Raw genomic sequence first — 22,276 nt, 5'->3', positions numbered from 1 at the left:
ACACATTATGAGATTATACCATTGTTATTTTTTTTATAAACGCGTCAAAATAATGAAATGTTGCTGCAGTGACCTCATGCTCATTTAACCTGACATTGTTGGCGAAAAACAAAAAAGCATGTGTTTTGATGCTTGAAATAGATGAAGAACATTGATTCAAAGAATGCTGGGAGAGAATGGGAGTTAATTAAACTTTCTAGATTCTAATGTTAAATGACGCATCTAAATGAGTTGATCAGAAAACTTGACATGATTTTATGAAAATTACTTAATTCTACTAATTAAAAATTGCATGGTATATAACGATGTGTCAAAATTATATCAAATTTAAAATCTGTCCAACACAAAATTAAATTGCTTCTCTCTGATAATATAAATAACATTCATATTTCAAATCTTTGGTTCTCTGTATATGTTTTTTTTTTTTTAATGTTTTTTTTTTGGCTAGTTTTCATATCTCCAACATCAAGTACTAACACTTGAGACATACAGTAACAGGAGAAATTAAGGTGGGAAAGCCACATAATGCTTTAAAGGAAGAATCATTTTGGAATTGTCATGTGTTACTTTTGTACTTATTTTCAAACTAACTCTACTGTCAATTTTTTTTTCTCCACAATTCACATTATGGCTAACGTCATTTTAAATAATAGTCTCATTTTTCACTTTCATAAAATACAAGAGCTTGTCAACTAGCTCTATGGCACCGATTTCATGGAAACTTTTCATACAGCATTTAAATAATTACTGTACCTGGATAAAATTAAATCAAGAGAAGCTGAATTTTGTCCTCTCTTTATAGTTTCTTCAATTTGTTCAATATATGTTAGTTCCTAATCACTTTGCACACAATTTGAAATTTCAGAAACCCTAAAAACAATCTACGACTAACCACCTGACTGCCTCAACGAATCAAATTACTCGGCTCAACCCTTTGATCCCTAACCAACTGAGCGAACTAATCGTTGCGACTTACCTAGCAATGAGAAGACACATCATGAAGGTGGTAATTTGCTTTTGGTATAAAATATAACGGAATCTGAAATCTTGTTTGGAAGATCATTTGGAATACTTTGTAATAATCTGAGATAATCATGGAGTACGCGTTTCCTATCACCTTTATTAGTTGTTTTACCTAATATATAATTGCTAATTTGTCCCCTTCAGTGCTCTATTTTGTTCTTCTTGTGTTATTCGCTGTGTGACTAGGTAATGAGCTGTTTGGGTTGCAAGATTATTACCTGTTATAATGACCTTTCTATTGCGTGTTCCCGGAACATATTCCCCTTTCTTAGATATCTGAATTCTGGCTCCACTGCACTGTTGAAATTCAACAAGGGTCTTCCCGCCTTTCCCAAGAATGGCACCTACTAATGTCTCTGGTACTTCAATTTCAAGGGTGCTATCTTTGGCAGCATCCTTTGATAATTCAGTCCCTGAGCCAAAAGTTGCGAGACTACCAAGGCTGCCAAATGAGCCAAGTGCTCCAAACGCTGGAAGTGCTCCTTCTGTAGGCATAGTTAAACCGGTTCCGCCATTCACTGCAGTCGCTGCTTCATACCCAGCTCCAGCGCCATTTCGTAAAGGGGGAGATGCACCATTGGCTGCGGCAGCAGATGCAGATGCAGCAGCTGCAGCAGCAGCCGCATGAGCTGCTTGGTAAGGACCTAGAATGCTGGAAGGAAGAGGTGCGGCGGCAGCAGAAGACCCAAGAGTAGTAAGTAAATGACTTGTACCTGAACCAACCATACTTCCCAATGCATTTATATTATAGCCATAGCTAGCTAGAGTATTCATTGCAGCATTAATGGCAGCTGCATCCCCTCCAGGATAGCTAGCTCCTGCTGATATAACCCTAGCTGCTGATGTAGGCGATAACCCACTCAGAGTAGGTATCCCAACACCCATTGTAGGCATACCAGCTGTGGGGCCAGTGTGTAAAGACATCTGTGGTTGTTTAACATTTACCAGACCACCAGCTTCTGCAAATGGAGAACCAGTGGGACTGGCATTGGCAATTGGCCCAGATACCGCAGCATAACTAATATTATTGCAGCTTCCACTTTGGGGGTCTTCCTGAACTTTAGAAATAACAGCATTCATGGCTTTTTTATTTGCATCACCTTCTCCACTTATGGTCAGGACGCGTTCAGACAGGTTCACACCTTCAGATTTCTGTGATATTTGGAGTTTGGATCCAGTTTGTTCCATAAACGCTTTAATAGTAGCACCCCCTTTACCGATAATAAGTCCAGCAGTACTATTAGGAATAATTATCTTGACCTGAAAGACACAAAAATAAATAGTGCAATGGTATTGATGACGACAACAGCAGCTATAGGCCTGTGCTTAATTATCATGGTTTCAGTTATTTCAGTGACGTACAATGCCATTAAATGTAGTAGAAACAAGAGTGAATATAGATGACACATCCAACTATAAGTGGATACTCTTAAATTGACACAATAACATTTACCACCAAAATGTTGATGCTGCATTTTGAACATTTTTATATATTTATCTATTTCTTCAACCAAATGGACACAATCTTCCTGGAAATATCATACTCATCCAAATTAGCACTCAACTAGGTGCCAATCCCCCACATTTGGGACATTTCTATTTTTAGGGTCACGTTCAGCTAAGTGCACATATCCTTCAAAATGCCTAAAATTTGACTGTCTATTCATTAACCCCATCTTTGATCATTGTTTGACTTTTTCAAATACAAGTAAACAAATTCATATGATACAGCATGGATATTGACAGATGTGAATGTGCATAAACTACACTTCAACAATGACCCTTTAAAATTGTGAAAAGCCGTAAACACTTTAAGATTACCAGTTTATAAAAAAAAAATCATGCTGTTATTTTGCCGAAATCAATTCAACATTGATAATTCACTTGCACACCAGAATTACCAGAATTCTCTGGGGAAAAGTGTCAGTATAACACAGCATCCTGATGGGTTAATAACAGACTTGAAAACATGTTGCAAATTGTACAAGAAAACAGCTTTGCATCAAGTGTTTGCATATGACCAAACACATTCATTGATTCAACAATGAAGATAATGGTGGAGATTTCGACTTTGAGTCATAATAATTTTAACATTGTAAATTAATGCAGTACATGAATAAAATTTGCCTATAATTAAAGGGGTTTTGATAGATTGGGCTAAAATTTTCTCCTTCATGAAAAAGCTGAAGCAATCCTTGGTTTTCCAAAGTATAGTAGACCAAGTTGAAATGATCCATATTAGCATGCACATCAAATCTAAATACAATACTGATTTTCCAAGGGGCATAAGGCTAATAGTTAATATATGTATATACTACTGTACTGTAACCCGACAATGCAAAGTTAAAATGTTACTACGGTACATTTATCATCAACATTAAAAGCACTTTAGGTCACATATAAGTTGAGTAGAGTAGGTATGCAGAATAACCCACAGAATATCAACTTAATGCATGCTAATGTAAGGGTAATGGTACCATGTATAAAACATAATTCAAATTACAGCCTTTCAGCTTAATTTATTGAGTCCTTAGAAACAGATCAAGAAGTTGCATGCAGCTGATCTAACACCTGGAATTAAATATTTAGACAGCTTAGTTATTACCAGTTATGTGTATGCTGTCTCTTACATTATGTCAGTCACTTTATATTTATAAGGGCATCCTGTACTGTTGTGAAAAGATAAATTGCAATAGGAGGTAGGTGTACATGCTAATCAAATACACCTGTGAGGAGAACTCTTTTTCAAGCTATGAAATAAGGAATTTTAGATTAATGGTCTTACACTACTAAGTAGCAAAAACCCAAGCTTGTTTCAATGGAAACTAAAATAGTGAAGCCCATTCTGGTGGCAATTTAGAATTAAAAATGGGTCATATTACATACAACTTCAGGTTTTTCTTTGAATCTCTGAATAATGGGATTTAAATAAGAAAATAGCAGTGACATTCCTAATAACTTGCTAATATAAGTAAGAAGATTACAACAATCTAAGCAAAATGACATGCTGCTGGATATCATTTTCAGATACAATTATTATGGGATGAAATAAACACAAAATAGTTACAGCAACTCTCAAATCAAGGTGAACATGTTAATTACTTATCTGTCAGTTAAAATATATTTCTTACACAGTCTAAGTGAAAGAGCATATAATTCTATTATAGAATGAATTTGTTAATTTTATCAATGAATTATGCATGGATCATACATTTAACTAAACTCTTAGGAATTTTGCATTTCTTTTTTTCCAAAAAATAAATGTACTTCATCTCTGAACTCTTTAAAAAATCTTGAAATAAAAATCTTTTTTTTTTTTTTTTTAAAACCATCGTAGGACACTTTGTACTAAATATTAGTTATAAATTGGATAATAAATCCATAATAAATGTCTTAAAAGAGGCTCCATAAGGTAGATTGAATATGGTTGTGGTCTGATGAACAGCTGAAATACGTGTTAGCACTAGGTAATAGACTAATTCATTGAATCCAAGTAATTAATGTTTTAATTTAAGTCACAAGAATCCCAGGGGAATTCAAACATTGAAAATGATGACTTCATTTTAACAGGAAATTTCTAACAACCTTCGATTCAAAACAAATCAATGACAGTGATGTAGGTATTCAAAAGGTTAAATATTACTTGGCATCATTTAAAAGCAAGGATATAAACATGCAAGAACTTCCCTCCGGATTCCTTCAGTATCAGTTTCAATTCTAGTTATAGAGGTCAAAAGATGCACATTTCAATCAATAGGCCAGCATGCATCATTATGTTCACATATCCTTGTTAAGAACCTGTCTTATTGAGTAGAGATACAAAGCAGTACAATTACAACTAAACCTTTATACAATGTACATACATCCAGACAAAAATCTCGCACACAAAATTTTTAACAAAGCAATTTTCAAAGAAATAAAGTAGTCTTTACAATTCATCTAGCATTTTTGTTTAACCGATGACATGCTATTAGAGGATTTGATAAATATATTCTCAAATGGGCATTGGAGTTGAGACTGAATTACTATTGGGGTTTACCTATAAGTAGTACAGGGCAAGTGTATGGACAAGTAATCTTAATGTATGTCAGATTAAATGATGACAAGCACATATTCACCTATCTCTAGCATAAATGATTATACATACCTGTCTGGCTCTTTCTTGGCTCACTGCACTTTCATTTCCAGTTTTGGCTGCTAACTGTGGTGAATCACGAACTTTCTCAATCACAAAATTACCGACTGCCGTCAGCGACTCTACCGTACCCGTAATTAACACCACCCTTTCTGATGTCCCTGTAATCAATTTAAATGAACATGGTATTTAATTAAAATTATCAAAAATAATTAAGAGAAAATTCTTCATAGATTTTGGAGTGAATTAATCAAGAATACAGAGAATTGACAGTGTTTCCCTCAGAAAGTGATGGAGCATGCCAATATCTGCAATAGACTATAGACCCTAGGGTTTATGATCCACTGATACCCATGTGTTTTATATATGCTATGTGATTTTAATATACAGTATTTGATCTATTAGTAGCGTTTATTTTTATGACAACAGTCAAAATAAGTTACATTTAAACGATCTAATTATGCAATAAATGCCATTGTTCGTTTATGCATGTTTCTATTAGAGATGCGCCTCTAATACTAGTAGCTTATACAACATAAGTGCATGTGATTACATAATTGACATGTCAAAACACAAGACTGACTGCATTTTCAAAATGTTCAAACATGTTTAACATGGACAAGTACAATATGGAATAGGAATACATTACGAAAGTATCGAAATATATTGGAATACATAACGAGGTTATCTTAAGCTGATCTGTTTCCGAAGGTAATCACTGTTTTCACATTTTTTTACAGATATGGCCTCAACATGAAATTAAGCATCAACTTCATTGGCACCGTTGATTAATAAGTTAGTACTTACTACCCAATGAAGCTAAAACTTTAGGCATCAACTTCATTGGCACCGCTGATTAATAAGTTAGTACTTACTACCCAATGAAGCTAAAACTTTAGGCATCAACTTCATTGGCACCGTTGATTAATAAGTTAGTACTTACTACCCAATGAAGCTAAAACTTTAGGCATCAAAATGCCTGCTGCCTGCTTTGCGATTTGATTGACTACGACTGGATCACTAGGTATGCAGACATCTATGACATATGTGAATTGCTAGTCATCAACTGATTTGTAAGGATTCTACATGTTGAATCTTTAAGACTAGTTTTATGACTAGTTGCTGACCAGAATCATGTAGTGTGTGCAGTATTCTGTTGCCAACTATTAATAACTAGCAACTTATAATAGTTTATATATTCATCATATGACATACAATTTGTTTGCTGACAAAGACAAAAAAAACGATAATATACAACAGTAGGAAAGTAAATAAAATTTTGGTATTTTTGTTTTCAATATCAGTTTTAATTCTGTTCAGGTTAGAGACCATTTGGGGGGGGGGGGGGGCATTTGCAAAAAACCACTAGCTCCAAAAGAATGTACAACATTAAGAAAGAACGCAGAAAAAATGGGAACGAAACTGCATGTGTCATGGAGTGCACAAGTCATCACAGGTGCTCATGTGTCAGTGGTGAGCAAACCATTTCATTAAATTCTGTGCAGGTGCAAACGTTCCACCTGAAAAATTGTGTCACAGAATAACAAAATTACATGCTTCAAAGTTCTAAATTACTTTGTTTCATCGGAAAGAGACAGTGCATAGATTAACAATTCCTTATCATATATATTCACCAGTTACCCAACAAGAAAGTCAAAAGATATTTTTAAAGACAATAACCTTCAGTTGAATAACTATTTAGCCTGATCACTGATTTAAATGGTAAAATACAGCTCTTGGGCACCTCGCAAGGAAATGTATAAACAGACTAAATAAGAATTCAAAGCTTAGGCTTGATTTCATATTAAATCTTGCATGATGTAAAAAAGCATACAGCCAACAGCATGCCTATCTAGCTAAGATGGCAGTTTGTTTTATGAATATGTTTAATAGCCATGGACTCATTACATTAGAATTCCAATCATACATCACACTCAACAAGACTGATTGCCTAAAGCATGTATCCCATGATAGCAAGGGTATAAATTAAATACCGGTGTATAATGTAGGAAACTGGTATTCTGATAATCCAATATCGATACAGCTTTCTGTTTTGTTTTAAGAAACCATAGTAACTTGATAATATGAAACTAATCATTGCCCTTAAAGTAGCAAGTCAATGTTGTAATAGCTCTACTTTATCAAGTGTGTATATTGTATAAATTGAAATATATATATATATATGAAGCCCAATGTGAATTGTGGTACTCCCTGAACAATATAGGGATTAGCTCGTTGCATTTGATGTTTCTATTTTCTGAATAAATTTTTAGTCATCTCCAACAGGTACTGCACTCACAATAACATTAATAAGCAGTGTTATTTTTTCATATTGATGCTAAACATATGTGCTAACCCTGTAAAAGCAATTTTTATACATGCATTTTTTCCATAAGAAGTACATCTCCATTTAGTTTCACTATTAATTTTGATGTTCTTTTAATTTATTGGGTTTCAACTTTACCAGTAAACAATAAGTTCTAATGTGACATGTTCACAGGAATTTATTTGGCAGGTTTTACCAATTAATGTAAATACTGAAATTGAAAATAACGTATTTATAATGTATGTGTGATGAATAATGTATTTATAGTAATCCAAAAATTATTTTTACTTGTTTTGACCATAAATAAATCTATCATTTGAATAAGCGCATATGCAAATAAAATGCATGTAAACCAGCAGGCAAGTCTGAGGGACTTTCATCTTCACTAGTAAGTGCCAACGAGTTCTGTAATTCAATTGCTTTGTGGTAAAAGCTAGCATCTCCCTCTCAGCCTCAAGCGAGAGAGGGGGGGGTTGGGTTACAGGGTTCTCATCATCCTGGCTATTTTAACAAGGAAATGAATGTACTGGTGTAAAAAGAAAAAAAAAAGTCAAAATTTTGTACCAAACAGATCATTTCATATAATATAAAATATATTTATTCATGCAATTTGAGCTTTGTTAGAATGACCTAGCTAACACGCATCACATAATGCATAGTTTCAGGTCTATTTTTATTTGAAGTCTGTTGGGAAAACACAAAAATGTACACTAACAAAATCACTTTTTTTCTTTGACACAAATATACGACAGCCTTTACATTACAGTGTGTCGATAATACATTTGCGAACTGTCATGCAACTCAACTTGGTCGTCAAGCTCACTGGACAATTTTTCAGTGGACTGCATTGAAGCAATATACTTTGACATGTGCAAAGGCAGGTCATAGGTCAAATTACACATAGAAAAACCATGCTGTATCATGGCCATGATGAAAGAAGTGGTCACATGGTCAATTGAGTTTGCAGCATTGGTTGCTCGCTTTTTCCATGGAGCTCTTCTGCCATTCTGAAGCAATTTGATCAATTTATAATCTTTACTTTCATTCTTATTTCAGGCAAGTTGGAAATTAGGTCTGCATGAGTACAATCAAATTGGAAATGATCATTTCTGCGCATTTTTTTTTTAATAATGGAGTTTCACATTGCTTGATGAAGACATAGAAAATAAGGTCAAAGTACGTGCAATAAATTTAGTCTTTTCTATACAAGCCATAAATCACTGATGACTTCCTGTCAAGTTCAAGTAAACTAACCTAAGTAGTTATATTTTAAATTATAAATATAATTCCATCACTATTTCTATTTTTAAAATGCATGTAAACAAATATTCAAATATTGGTGGGGGGGGGGGGTGCAAAATAAAATATATTTGGGACACAAATTTTACTTATTTATTTTTTCTGGCTAGTAAAGTTTTTTCTAACTATGATGACCATGAAGTAACATCAGGAACGCTTCAACGAACAAAATGAAATGCTACAAACGACTGATTTTATAAAATGATAATTCCATTCAACACATTTGTCTGTAATAGCCAGGGAACCTTGATTAATGTCTTTGGAAATCTATAATAAATACATGATCATACATGTATAAAAAGGTGGGTGTAGTTCTGGAATAAAATCTAATATGTACGTATATGTGCGAGAAGTGAATGCCAACTAGATTCTGCATGTTAATTCAGCAAACACCTAGGAATACATAGAGCCTAATTTAATAACAGTCAAAATAAACATTAACTTAGTATGTGCTAATGTGTCATTATTGCGCAATTTAACAGCAATATTATTAGTGTTGGAGTGGTGCCCAATAGCCAAAAATTAAACCAATATCACATAGTGTATTTTAGAACATTAAATTTCACTTGGCTGCTGTGGGGAGATTTGATAGGTTTTGTTCCTTCATTTAACTACATCTTAGTTTAACACAAAGCTTTTAACAGAGCAGCCTTTACTTCTTTAATACACTGTACACACATTTACTGGTAACGAGTTACTAGTAATGTAAAACACAGGTTGTGTAAAATTGACATATTCAAACATTTCAAATATTTTTTATTTGCTAGTGTCCTATATTTTTCGCTAATGGCTACATCCAAATGCAGACTGCCAAAAAATAGCTGGCAGATATTGTTAACCTTGGTGAATACCATTAAAGTGTAACACTAGCATTATATTTAAGGTGTTATGTCTTTGGCATTCCAATGCAGTAATGTATATAGAAGTCATGTAGAGCAGGTCAGTTTAGATCATGTACTGGAGACATGTTAATACTAAACACCGAAATTACCCTCTCTCCCTCTTTCCTTCTAAGTTAACTATAAACGAGACTGCGCACATTGTCAAATAGATAATGTCATATCATGGTCAGTATCTGTCTTAGTAGGTATAAGCTTTTATCCACTCTTAGCATACACAATGAGAATAGACATCTGGGATGGCATACAAATCAAAAAATAACTCATCCATGGAAAAGGGTTTATAGGACAACAGAATTACTGCTTAATGTGACCATGTAGTGACTATGTAATTATGAATTCTGCTGCCCATACTTACAACATTTGCACAGAACCTTAATTTTGACACTAGCCTGGGTGAATTTTCAGCAAGTAATCTTATATACAGTATTTGTTTTATTAGTACTGCATGTGCTTACTTGAAATAAAGGTGTTTCTAAAGTCAGAATAGTAATATTTTAATGATTCAGTACGCAAATAAAATTTTGGATTTGCATGCAAAAAAATGAGAAAATGGTAGCACAATCAAATCAGCTAAAATTGAACCCAGCGAATATTTCCTCCTCAGCTCTTACACACCCAGCCCTTTCCTATGTAAAATAAACATACCATAGATATTCCTATCATGCACATCATCTATCTATCACAAACAAACAGGCTAAGCCATCTGTATATATGAAGATGGACATCATCTGACCTGCACATGAAGTCTATACAGACTTTTCAATCAGTACATATAACCCAATAACCACAGTCATGTGGTATACAATTCAATCAATTATCTTCCCCCGGAAACACTGCTTACTAGCCAAATGTCAATTTTATTCAAACCACAGATGTACATACAAGTAATAAATTATTATTATAAACTCTGGGGAAAAAGAGATTTTGAGCTTTCATGATATTGCTGTATTTCTATCCAACAAATGTGGATATCATTATTCTCTGTAGGATTTGTTTTTTTCTGGTAGTTTCTGATGATGTACATTGTATGCTACATATTTCAGCAGTATGGAGGGGTACAAAGCTGTCAACTGTTGTAAATACCTTTTAAGTTTAATACAACTAACATACTGTAAATAAACAAAAAGAATTTGTGACATTCTAGGCTAAAGTACTATCCTGAACTTAATATAGATTTGATGTAAAGCAGATCCTGGCATTTATTTTTACTAGTCTGTATCAGAATTATGTACCAAGCTGGGTAAAAATATTCAAATTGGATATGGAATTTATATTTTAGTGGCTTTTGCATCACAATGACAATTACCTGAATCTAAGTATAGGGTATTTTTTTTTATTTATAGTCAAGATAAATTGAGCAGTAAATGAATGTTGAAGATTCACTTGTGTCATTGACTGGCATAAGGAAAGAAGAAAATGCATGGCTACTTTTGACACTTTCAGACAGGTCTACCTGTATAATTTTAATTTACTGTACTGTAGTTGCTGAGAGTGGAGTTTCACTCTTGAGGTAGTGTTTTAGACAGGTGAATTTTTAATGCAAGGAAACATGATTAACATCTAATTTATCACCCATCTTATATAGCTATTAAATACTGGAGGAAGAAAGGCGAGAGAGCAGCTATTCATACTAACACTTACACAATACACAATTTTATTTGGATGAGATCCAGAAGAACAAATGCTTGTAAGGTCATGTTGTGAACACAACTCTAATACTCCTGGCGCATGCTGACTTTTTGTATAGAATCAATAGCTATTGTCAGTGAATTAACTGATCTCTATGCCTACAATACCACTCTCTATTGTCAACCTGCAGTCATGCGATCTCAATAAAAAAAATCACAAATTACCCTCAAAAGCTCCAAATTACAAATGTAATATCAGCCATTCATTTGGATAATATTTTATTTCCACTTGTCACGTATTGCTCATAATTTTTTTTCAGTCATGAACACCACAATTCTGGTTACTATGGGTAATTTGTTTACCCAGGCATAATCACTTGGCCATGGAATGAATGCAGTGTGTACAAGTACAAATATGCTGACCAAGAGTCAACCTTACAGTGGATAATCAAGCTTTGCCATCTCTACTGCAACATGCATTAAAAAAAAAGAAGCTATGCCTCGACCACTGCTTCTATTTACAATGTGACTTTTTCAAAAAAAAATATTTTTTTCAGTATACTAAATGCTATGTTTACGTCAATCAAACATGTTTTTCATCAAGCAGAGATTCAAGTTCTGAGTATAAATTTTTAAGTATTGCATCAACTAAATATTCATTAGCTCTAATGTATCAAATACATATGATGTATTTATTACTTTTTGACTGTCAAATTCTCTTTCAGTCTGTATGTGCCATTCTTTCACCATCTCCATAAATGTAGTGATAAGCTAACTAACTTTCTGAAAATAACCAAACACTATCTTTAAAACAGGCCAGGCCTACTGTTATAAATATGCTTCTCTGGTAATGAATGTAATTCACTTCTCAGTGACATTACCACAACAAACAAATTGATATCCATTCACATTTGTCTTATAAAAAGATGTACCGTACTATGAATTACAAACTTGTCTAATTCAAAAATAATAGAATTTAACTTGGAGAAAAGATGAAAGTTAATATAAATAAATATAATGATTTAAAATCATCTACAAATATTCTGAATAATTCCTGATTCCTACATTAATTTACACTATCCACATTGGAAAAGCTGGACTCCCCCCCCCCCCCCCCCCCCCCCGCACATAAAGACTGCAATAATTAAGAGCATACTGAGGAGTAACGTTTTATATTTATTTTCTCGATGTCTTCATGGCCTTAAGGGCTCCTAAAATTCAAACTAAGGTTGAAGATAAATGATTGGCAAATCCTCATTAATCACATGGTATAAACTGACTTGTTTTCCCCAGACAGTTCTAGCCAGTCTTCAGTCATGGCTGAAGGGTGAAAACATTCAAGGCCCCCTTTGATGGAGATCATAAGGTCAAACTTACAGGTGCCAATTTGTTTTGTTTTTTGTGTAAATATTTTTCAGTCGATAATTAGAAATTATTTTTACTAGCACCAATATAGAATCAAGTATTGCTGTGAAAATTGAAGATAAGGATTTAATTTCAACCATGAGTCTATATCATGTTATAAAACACTGCTACAGAACAGTGGTGATGGGCATAAAAGCCATGAATCAGTGAGATGCCCTCTCTGATGTGTCTGGGTTTTTATACAATTATCTCATACAAAAGCAATTTATTTAATAACAGCTAAATAAGCCTTGGTGTATCACTGACAGTACACACAACTTCTGGTGCTTTATCTTTGAGAGAGGAAAACATGATACAATGGTATTCAGATACGAGGTGAACTATAAATAATATCAAAATGAAAACATAAAACACAAGTTAGAAATCAGACTCTCTCTGGGCTCTGCAAACTCTATAAGCATACCAAGACGTTAAAAATACAGTTTAGGGAATACAATTGTAATTCTGTAGATTTCATCTCAATGTTCAGTCATATTGATTACTCAAACGCCATGGCAACCATCATACAATGCGATCTACATCAGTAATCTGTATTGCCATGCAAAGAGATTTTATGAGAACTTTTAAATTCTACTCTTTGTTATGCAGAGATTTATACAAGATAAACACAACATGATAAGCAGTTTAAGCCTTCCATTACCAGCCAAGCTAGTATAATACGATATACAGACTAAATATAGATATATGTACAGTATTTCCCTTGAGGTATTGAGTCACATTTCACATTGAAATTCATAAAAACTAACTACACCAATACCTGGTACATTTTTAACAATAAATAAATGCTTAGTGATGAGATCAGAATAAACTCTTACTTTTGAAAATATGGAGCTACTATAAATTTTAAATGAACAAAATATGAACAAAAAACTTTGATTTTAGAGGGCAGAAAATATGTGATAGGCAAGTTTAACTATTTTTAAGATGGTGAACACATTTTTAGAAACTTAAGTATATGTTGGTTTTGGTGGTTAATCAAGCAGTGCCATAGTTCCTATACGAGAAGCTTGTGTAAGCAGAGCATGTTTGGTTTGATTTAATTTGATTGTGACAATCCATCACTGTCACAAGAAGGTTTACTAGTTCACAAAAATGTCAATTTGGGACTGTGCGTTTTAGTTGTTTCCCTGGCAATCAAGACTGAGCAAACGTATATCATAAGCAAATACATACATGCAATATAAAATATAATTATACTTTTTTTAGATTTCATTTTTGTACCTTTCCAGCCAAAATAAAGTATCATAAATTTTGGAGTAGAAATTTAATCATAGTTGATATGAGCCCAACAACGAGTGCTCTCTTGTGGGTTGGTCAGTTATAGAGGAACAAAAATCATAAATATAATAACTATATTCATTGCATAAAAAATATGCTAATTAGTTACAATTCATATGCAAATCAGCCATAAAACAATAGTCAAACTGTTTCCAGACAGATTTATCTGTATGGGCATATCACATCAATCAGCAGATTCAAAGCAGTGAAATATGTGCACAAAACAACATGGGGGCTAGTAATTATTTGAACCATGATAAACATCCATTCAGCCTCATTGCATTGACTAATACAATCAAAATTGATGTGTACATGGGTTTCATTTATTACACCAAATACTGAGCCAATAATCTATACATAGTAGATACTGTGCCTACAAAACTGCACACAAAAAAACTGATGACTTCAAAACAAGGTTACTGAAAATTGATCATAAATTGCATCTATCCAGCTGTCAGTTCACTGTGATACATGACAAAATCTATATATTATGACTCAGTAGGAGCACTGCCAGCACTATTAATTTCTCTTGACAGTACCCATTGCATGCTGTCTGTTTTCTCATATTTATTATTTTTTAGTAGTAATCCTGAGCAAGTTCAAAAATACACATACTCATTCCACCTTCTAAGCAGGGAGCAGTGAGTAAATAAATAAATACAGTCAATTTATACATGAATGAAATTCCCAAGAAAGATCATAGCAAATATGAATTCCTGCATGGATTCCCCACTTAGATATCTGCAATAATTAATTAATACATACAACCTTTGACCCTGACAAACCACTATGACTATCAAACAGATTGCTAAAAGCTTGACACTTATTGGTTGTTGACAGTTGCAAGGTTTTCCACCAATAATATAAATAGTTGGTGACTGTTTCCTCACTACCCACAATGAAATTACTTTTCCTAAATGGATCATGGTAGACTGTTTCATGGCTACCCACGAAAATGTTTTTTTTTTTTTAAAATATGCATCAATCATTACTTACCTGGATAGTAATCATTAGATTTGGAGAGTTTTATATTAGCACCTGTTTCCCGTTGTAACTGTACAACTGTCTGGCCACCTTTCCCTATAACAGAACCAGCTGCAGCGCTTGGTATGAGCATTTTTAATATATATTTATTGTCATCATTACCTGTGTGGAAAAAAAGGAAAAAGCAACCATAAGCCATGAATCTGAGCGGAAAGCACTCTATATCCTGCCGTCAAACCAGCCATAGCAAATAAACGCATTGAAAGCTAAAAGCCTATTGATGGGGCTCGCTTCCCTTACAGAGCCGCTGAAATAACATGAGCATTTAGGACAACACAGCAGGATGTGCAAACTACTCAATATTTGTATACCATTTTGTGAAATGCCATTGCTGCAGAGAGACGAGATTTAAAATCAATGCTGCATGATTTAAATATCCAAGCATAATATTATTCAACTTTTGGAAAGGTGCGATCTTGTGATTTAATACAGCAAATACGATACATGTTTTCCTTTAATCAAAACATGGTGATTACTTTACATAAAAACATAAAACAACTATACAGGAATGTAATTTATATCTATCATTTGCTTACTAGTGACCCTGCAGGGAGAATTCAGGCACTGCATATTGAAGAGTAAATGTCTACTGGTGAAATGTGATGATAATCAATCAATAGTTACATTGCAGGTACCGGTACTGTCATGTTTTCAGACTAAACACTGAGAGCATGGCTTGTCAACTTTACCTAGAATTTACAATTCTAATTTAACATTCCAGCTAAATCTACCTGACCTAGAAAAGAGGAAGCCAGTACAAAAGATATGTACAGGTGAAAGAAGCTATCCCTCTGGTATCTTAAGCATCATCTATATATTTCTCTGCTTGATTCAACCATTTGAGTAATTTGTTTCCTACATTCATGTATTTTACCAGTCCAAGAAACCATTAATTTGTTTAAGTATGAGTAAACAAGACTAATATAGAAGGCTAGCAGCTTAGTGCCAGCCACAATTGGGAGCAAAACATATGCATGGGTGAACATAAAGATGAAATTGTGTCCGCCAAGCAGGTCTTGACTTCAATCAAAGTCAGTATCATGTATGGTAGTTGGAATTGTCCAAGTTTTATTTGTAATTTTTTCTTGTAAATTCGGGGTGGTTAAAATAAATCAACTGAAAACAGTTCTCCAAAGTACATGTTAACTTTCACAAATCAGATAATAAAAAACAACCCATGCACAATAATACAGACTTTGGGAAAAAGAAGTTGTATTTTAATGATCAACTGTAAAACAAATGAAATATTTGGTTTATGTGAGTGAATATGGTATACAAATTAAAATTTCTAGCTAAGTAAGCTGAAATTATTCTGTAGCCAAGAACTTTTTGTGAACATCTTGAACATTAATTCTGTCTGACAATTTATTTTGGTTCAATGTTTTAGTTTCTTGGCTTTGACATCACAAAATGTATTAATTCAAAATTTGCATCACATGTTATTATAAGATTGACCCAAGACAACTGGGAATAGCCCTAAAATCGATCTGTTTCAAAATAATTGCATCAGCACAAAACAAAGATGATAATGTTACCAATACAGGAATTTGTGAAGTTTCTTTTTCCCAATGACTAGGGTCAGATTGCAACATTCTGTTGATTGTTTATTGCATTTATGTTCTGAGAGCAGCATTAATCATAAGCTTCAGAATTTATCACCATTTTCGATGATCATATGGTGAGAATTCTAACACTTTTCAGGAATGTTACTCTTCATTAAACCTGTTGAAACTTCCAATGGAACCAACTCAACATTCTTTATTAATCAGAATAACTTTAACCTTAGCTAAATTATCATTTTGAACTTAAACTTAACCTTAAAACACTACTCAGCTCAGCTTCATTAATTATCTGTGATGTCAAAGTTGCCAAAGAAAACACACATCATGAAAGCTTAATCTCATCATCTGAATAAAAATTTAAAGAAAAATAACATAATAAACTAGGAATGGAAATGAGCAGTGGACAAGAAAAATAACATAATAAACTAGGAATGGAAATGAGCAGTGGACAAGAAAAATAACATAATAAACTAGGAATGGAAATGAGCAGTGGACAAGAAAAACAAATGATTTTCACATGGTATACTTGTGTCTATAAATAGTATCAACTCTGAGGATGAAAGCATGTATCACTGATAAAGGCTCCATGCTGCTTTTTTACTCAAAAAATCATTTAAGCAGAGGTGATTAGGAATAAGTTGTTATGTGAATGTAATTTTAAAATACTTGCTGAGTAATATTGAAAATAAACAATTATCATGGAATCAGTAGAAACGTTGAAACTCTAGCATTTAATTTGATGGCCTTTTTTTAAAAAAAAATTGTAGGGGATATACAATAAAGCACCACAAGAAGGAACACACAGTCACTAATCGCAATCTAAACTTAATTATTTACAGAATTGAAGTAACCTTGAACTGTAGATTTTTTTTTTATTATTGAAAATATTTTTTTCTTGTTTAATAATTAATCTATGCTTTTAAAATGAAAAACCATCAATCATGTTTAAGGGCAATTATTCAACACATGATAAGCTGATTATTAATTTATTCAAATGAAATCAATCAATTACAACATATGATAAAGAGTATGATGGTAGTGATGGCTCCATGTCATAGTTGGTTCCAGGTAACAAAGACTTCATGAATAAATAGAACCTATATTGAGAAATGTGTCCTGTCTTCTCATCCATTGACTACCTGTAGAATGCTAGTGATTGCTAAAAATAAAGCACCCATAATTATGTTGAGAAGAGGCTCACTACAGTTATATTAGAAATGTTAAAAGGACAATCTGTGGCTTTTTACAAACGCAGAAGGATGCTTATTTATATTTATATATATTTTTAGCTCCATAGTACGTTTGAAACAAACGCCCACACATCTATAGCACTGGTCTTCCAAAAAATATGCCACAAACACAATCTTCCAGTGCAGTCTTCCATCCAGGCACAATGTAAAGAGTAAGACTGTATTCCAACTAATTTTATCCTCTCGCTGGTTGTCCAGGACTACCACTAATCTTCTGTTCTAATCTTAGTTTACTCATGGTAACAATCAAATTGATAAAATCCCCTTACCCCTCACCCACAAAAAGCCTAACTTGGTTGTCCAGTACCAACACCAATCTATATCCTAGACTTAACCCTACTGTTTGCCCCAAAGGGATTGCGACTAATGTAACATTCCAACTGATAAGAATTCCAGAGACTTGCTGATTAGGAAGTTTGAGTTGGTTTGTGCTGCTATGAATAAGTGACTAACACTGAAAAAAAAACAGTATATCATCATTTTACCATACTCGCTCCAAGGGAGATCACTAACAACATGGATGCCCTACCTAATTAAATTCAGCTGAAACTAAATTTTCTTGATAAGTCTTTAAACGCATTTTCAGTCAGGTAATCAAACTACAATTTAATAGTTTTAACATGGACACAAAAAGATAGAATTCAAAAAAATACTATTAAAAAAATAACTTTCAAGGTGAAAGCCAACAGTGTGTTAGAGTCTTATCCTGTGTAAAGTCACTAGAGAGGGAGAGGCAATACAAGTGTCAAAACTTGCTGGATAACAGTTTAACCTAATATAAAATTTAACATTGTGACAAAAGAGCTAACCGTGACCTCACTAGGCATAGACAAACACAACATGTTTTCACTGGTTTTCCAAAATTAGCCAAGTGGAATAGTTTAACAAATAGGTGATGAGCAACTAAGGCCAACACTATTGTAATCATACAGACGATTTTCTATAGCATTCACAGCCTCAATCTAAATAACAACAATTACCATTGCTAAGCTTGTCATGCAGATAATAAAAGGTGAATAAACCAACACTGACAATACAAGCACAATAACAAATTGTGAACAACAAGACCCAACAGTTACACCGATAACAATGTCAACCCCTCCCTCCTTCCCTCTAGAATACACTGTGGTTAAAACAACACTGTAATACTCATAAAAGACTAATTAGAAGTGTTTCACACACAGTAGTGCAAAAGGGTACAACGTTGATACATCCCCTTACTTAAAACTCTTTGCATAAATATTTCTAGGCATGATATCCAGACAAAGCACATTGCACAAAAGCCCCTCAAGCTACTGCATTATTTTGGAAATTTAAAATTTACAAATTAGGTTTCTAATCATAATTACAACAACTGGGAAATTGGAAATATGACAACTAATTATACAAGGTGATTTATGTCAATATACAATAACTGACATTATTTTCACACAAAAATGAAAGGCATTTGCTATTTTTGACAAAAGAGAATTGATTAGTAGACAATTACCTTTTAATTGGTAATCAGAGAATGCATGGATGAATAGCCAAAAAAAGCAATCAAAATTCTACAGGTTTAAAAAAGTAAAATAAAATGATCCATTTCCTACTTGTAAAATAAAAAAAAATATTTCATTAAATAACCCAACATTGTTTAGTTGCTGCAGCAAAGGTTGTTTAAATCAACTAATTTTTAGGTGCATACAAGTGTGCACACAAGCATTGATGACAGCTAAAAATAACCAAGCATGAAACTAATGGCCTGATGTGATGGAATATCTAAACATGATTAGTAAGAAGGAACCCTTCAAAGCGTTTTAAAACAGTGAATTTTATCTACTAACACTATTATGTGCAGCAAGCATTCTTTCCAGCAATTACTGCGCATTTAAAATGCTAAACGCATGGACTCGTATAGCCTGCCTGGGTCAAAGTGATATTTATGCAGATTTGACTGTAATTGAGGCGTGACAACTAGCCATCAAAAATGAACAATTTCTAATTTTGGACTCGACCAGTATTTGGTCCAACCATATCAACAGAGTATCATTGAATGACACAAGAAGACATGCACACATCTCATAGCTGACAATTACATGTAATTAAATAAACAGGAACTACACTTTGTTTTAAGAACTTTGACTAACAAGCTAGGCATGTCAGAGAGTGAGGGTCAATATCACAGACACAGTGTGATGTTGCACAGCACCCTAGGGGGTATCTAACTGGTAGAATGTTGATATGTAAATAACACACAACCATTCAACACAGAGACATCTCAGCCTGCAACCCAACAAAGTTAATAATTTCTTTTATAGCCTTCTATACTAGTACAAAAGGACACACCTAGTTTTAAATTTCAACTTATATCAGATGACAGATAACCTAGTAATCTTGAGACTTGTTTGTGGAGATCCAACTAGTCTGAAATAATGGCAACTCCCTAATTTATACTCCAGTATGCTAACACAAGTAATACAACCATATCAGCTGCATCAGTTCTCACACACAGCATTCCATGTGTACTGTATACATAGTGGTGAAACATTTACCAGACCACCAGTACCGTACCAGTCAAAAAAAAATTATGAAAATTTAAATAGCTCGAGTGCTCAGGAAAACACATTCAATATTTGAACATTGTAAAATAAATGCATGTGGACAGAAGTAAGTGGGCAAAAAATATTACATGTTGTATATACTCTTAGTAAAAAATTAATTAAAGACTCTGGTTATTGGGATTTTTGTTCTCGTTAATCAACTCATGGAAGGTAATGATTAACTGTAGTAAATGATCAACCAGGAAGGCATGGGACAATTTTACTATGCAAACATGAATCAATTCTGTACTAGGTACCTGATGTTTGTCTAGTTATTCAGGATTATTATACATTTTGTATGTTTGTCGATACCTGTTTGAACGGTTTAGTCATTAAAAATGTAATAAACCAACCTACAACACCACTTGGAAAATTCTTTTTCCAATGAATAAATGCCAAAAATGGTAATTTGGGAGAAAAGATTTAAGACTTTCCCATAAAAATGGCTCTCCAAACATTCTCATAAAATTGGCTTTTGAAAGGCTAAGTGGCTCTCCAAACATTCTCATAAAATTGGCTTTTGAAAGGCTAAGTATCTAATATAATACTTTCACAGTAGTGCTGGGGTAAGATACTGAGGCTGGACTTTTTCGTGATAAAGTAAAAATTGTGCATTCTTTCAGTTGCCTTCTTGACTGCCATGCCATGTAGACACATGTTATAAGCTAGTGAATAAGTCTTTTGGACAACACAGTTAACAATTCACATACATTTTCATGAATAGAGGTCAGACTAGTCAATCTGACTATGGAGCTCCATGATGTGACTAACTGACTTCACTATAACAACTGTTCAATAAGACTTCAAACTAAATAAAAACAGTGTATGTATTGTATATGACGACCTTTCTTGCACGGAAACAAATTCGATCTGATACTGATAGCTTCTAAATCATAGTAAATGTGAACACTGCTGTGTTTTGGAGGTTTTTTTGGCGACAAAAAAAAGGTACAAGACTCAAAATGTAGATAGGATATAAATAGACCGGTTTATTCTGTGGAATTCAATCAGACAATCTGGTGATTGGGTCTAGAATACAAATTATTTTATTTAACCTGGATGTCAGCTGCTTGTAGTTTGTGACCAAAAGAAGGCGTCGTTTCAAGACGCTGTTGCCCGTCGCTCACATGCGGAAATCGCAAGACCTCTTCCTTCTATTGTAAAAACTGACCTTACACGACAACTAATGTACAATCACAAATACATTATACATATCTGACACGCTGCATTTCCACTACAACAAGTTTTCATTCATTTGAAAACAATATGTCCAATTGCACTCTAGTTTAAGTTCCTATTTTGTTACGAGTTCTTTTTTCACAAAATGCCAGTTTTCAGACTGAAGTGGGGTAACACCTTATTCAGTTATTACAGTTGCGAATTGACTTCCGTGCCCGATATATACAATGAAATGATACCAACTTACCACCTATGTTCGTTCGTTTTGGTATCCCACTTTCGACATCGCCTTCTAGTGGTCGTTTTCTTGAGTCCGAGATGTCCCCGTCCAGCTGTAGTTGCTCCGGTGCGAACTCTGTCGCCATCTTGAGAAGGTTTGAGTGCTGTCCACTCTTCCGATCTAACCCACCTCACTTCACTTGTAGACACGCACCACGACCAAGAACGAAAGAGTCCGACACGATAACACCGCGTTTTACACGCCTTTCATGCGCCGCCTATAATCCAACGATCAATTCAAAGACGCTGAAAAGCTAAACGCATCAGTTCTGTGCGGGAGTTTTCTATAATAGACAAGCACACAATTGAACTGGGCTTTTATTCACACGACGTATTCAGGGCGGAGGGTTACACAATGATCTCCGAC

The 22,276-nt window shown here is 33.8% G+C and overlaps 1 protein-coding gene across 1 annotated transcript; it reads right to left on the bottom strand.

The window, feature by feature from the left end:
- Positions 1–415: 415 nt before the first annotated feature.
- On the bottom strand, positions 416–22,266 carry LOC100313686 (NOVA-like protein). Its single transcript, NM_001168143.1, has 4 exons — positions 21,878–22,266; positions 15,013–15,162; positions 5,171–5,319; positions 416–2,283 (listed from the first exon to the last, which is right to left on the bottom strand). Exons 1-4 carry the CDS (start codon positions 21,993–21,995, stop codon positions 1,150–1,152), a joined length of 1,551 nt encoding a protein of 516 aa, NP_001161615.1. The 5' UTR covers positions 21,996–22,266; the 3' UTR covers positions 416–1,149.
- Between the last annotated feature and the right edge of the window lie 10 nt (positions 22,267–22,276).

Source organism: Saccoglossus kowalevskii, chromosome 2, assembly GCF_978046115.1.
Source record: "Saccoglossus kowalevskii chromosome 2, keSacKowa6.1, whole genome shotgun sequence".
Lineage (NCBI taxonomy): Eukaryota > Metazoa > Hemichordata > Enteropneusta > Harrimaniidae > Saccoglossus > Saccoglossus kowalevskii.
The sequence above is the reverse complement of the archived record's forward strand: the minus strand, read 5'-3'. Positions and strand labels throughout refer to the sequence as shown.

Coding starts and splice junctions, on each gene's coding strand:
- LOC100313686 (NM_001168143.1), bottom strand. CDS start 21,995: ATGGCGACAGAGTTCGCACCGGAGCAACTACAGCTGGACGGGGACATC. Junction 15,163..21,877: donor AAAACGAACGAACATAGGTG/GTAAGTTGGTAT, acceptor TTTTCCACACAG/GTAATGATGACAATAAATAT. Junction 5,320..15,012: donor ATCTAATGATTACTATCCAG/GTAAGTAATGAT, acceptor AATTGATTACAG/GGACATCAGAAAGGGTGGTG.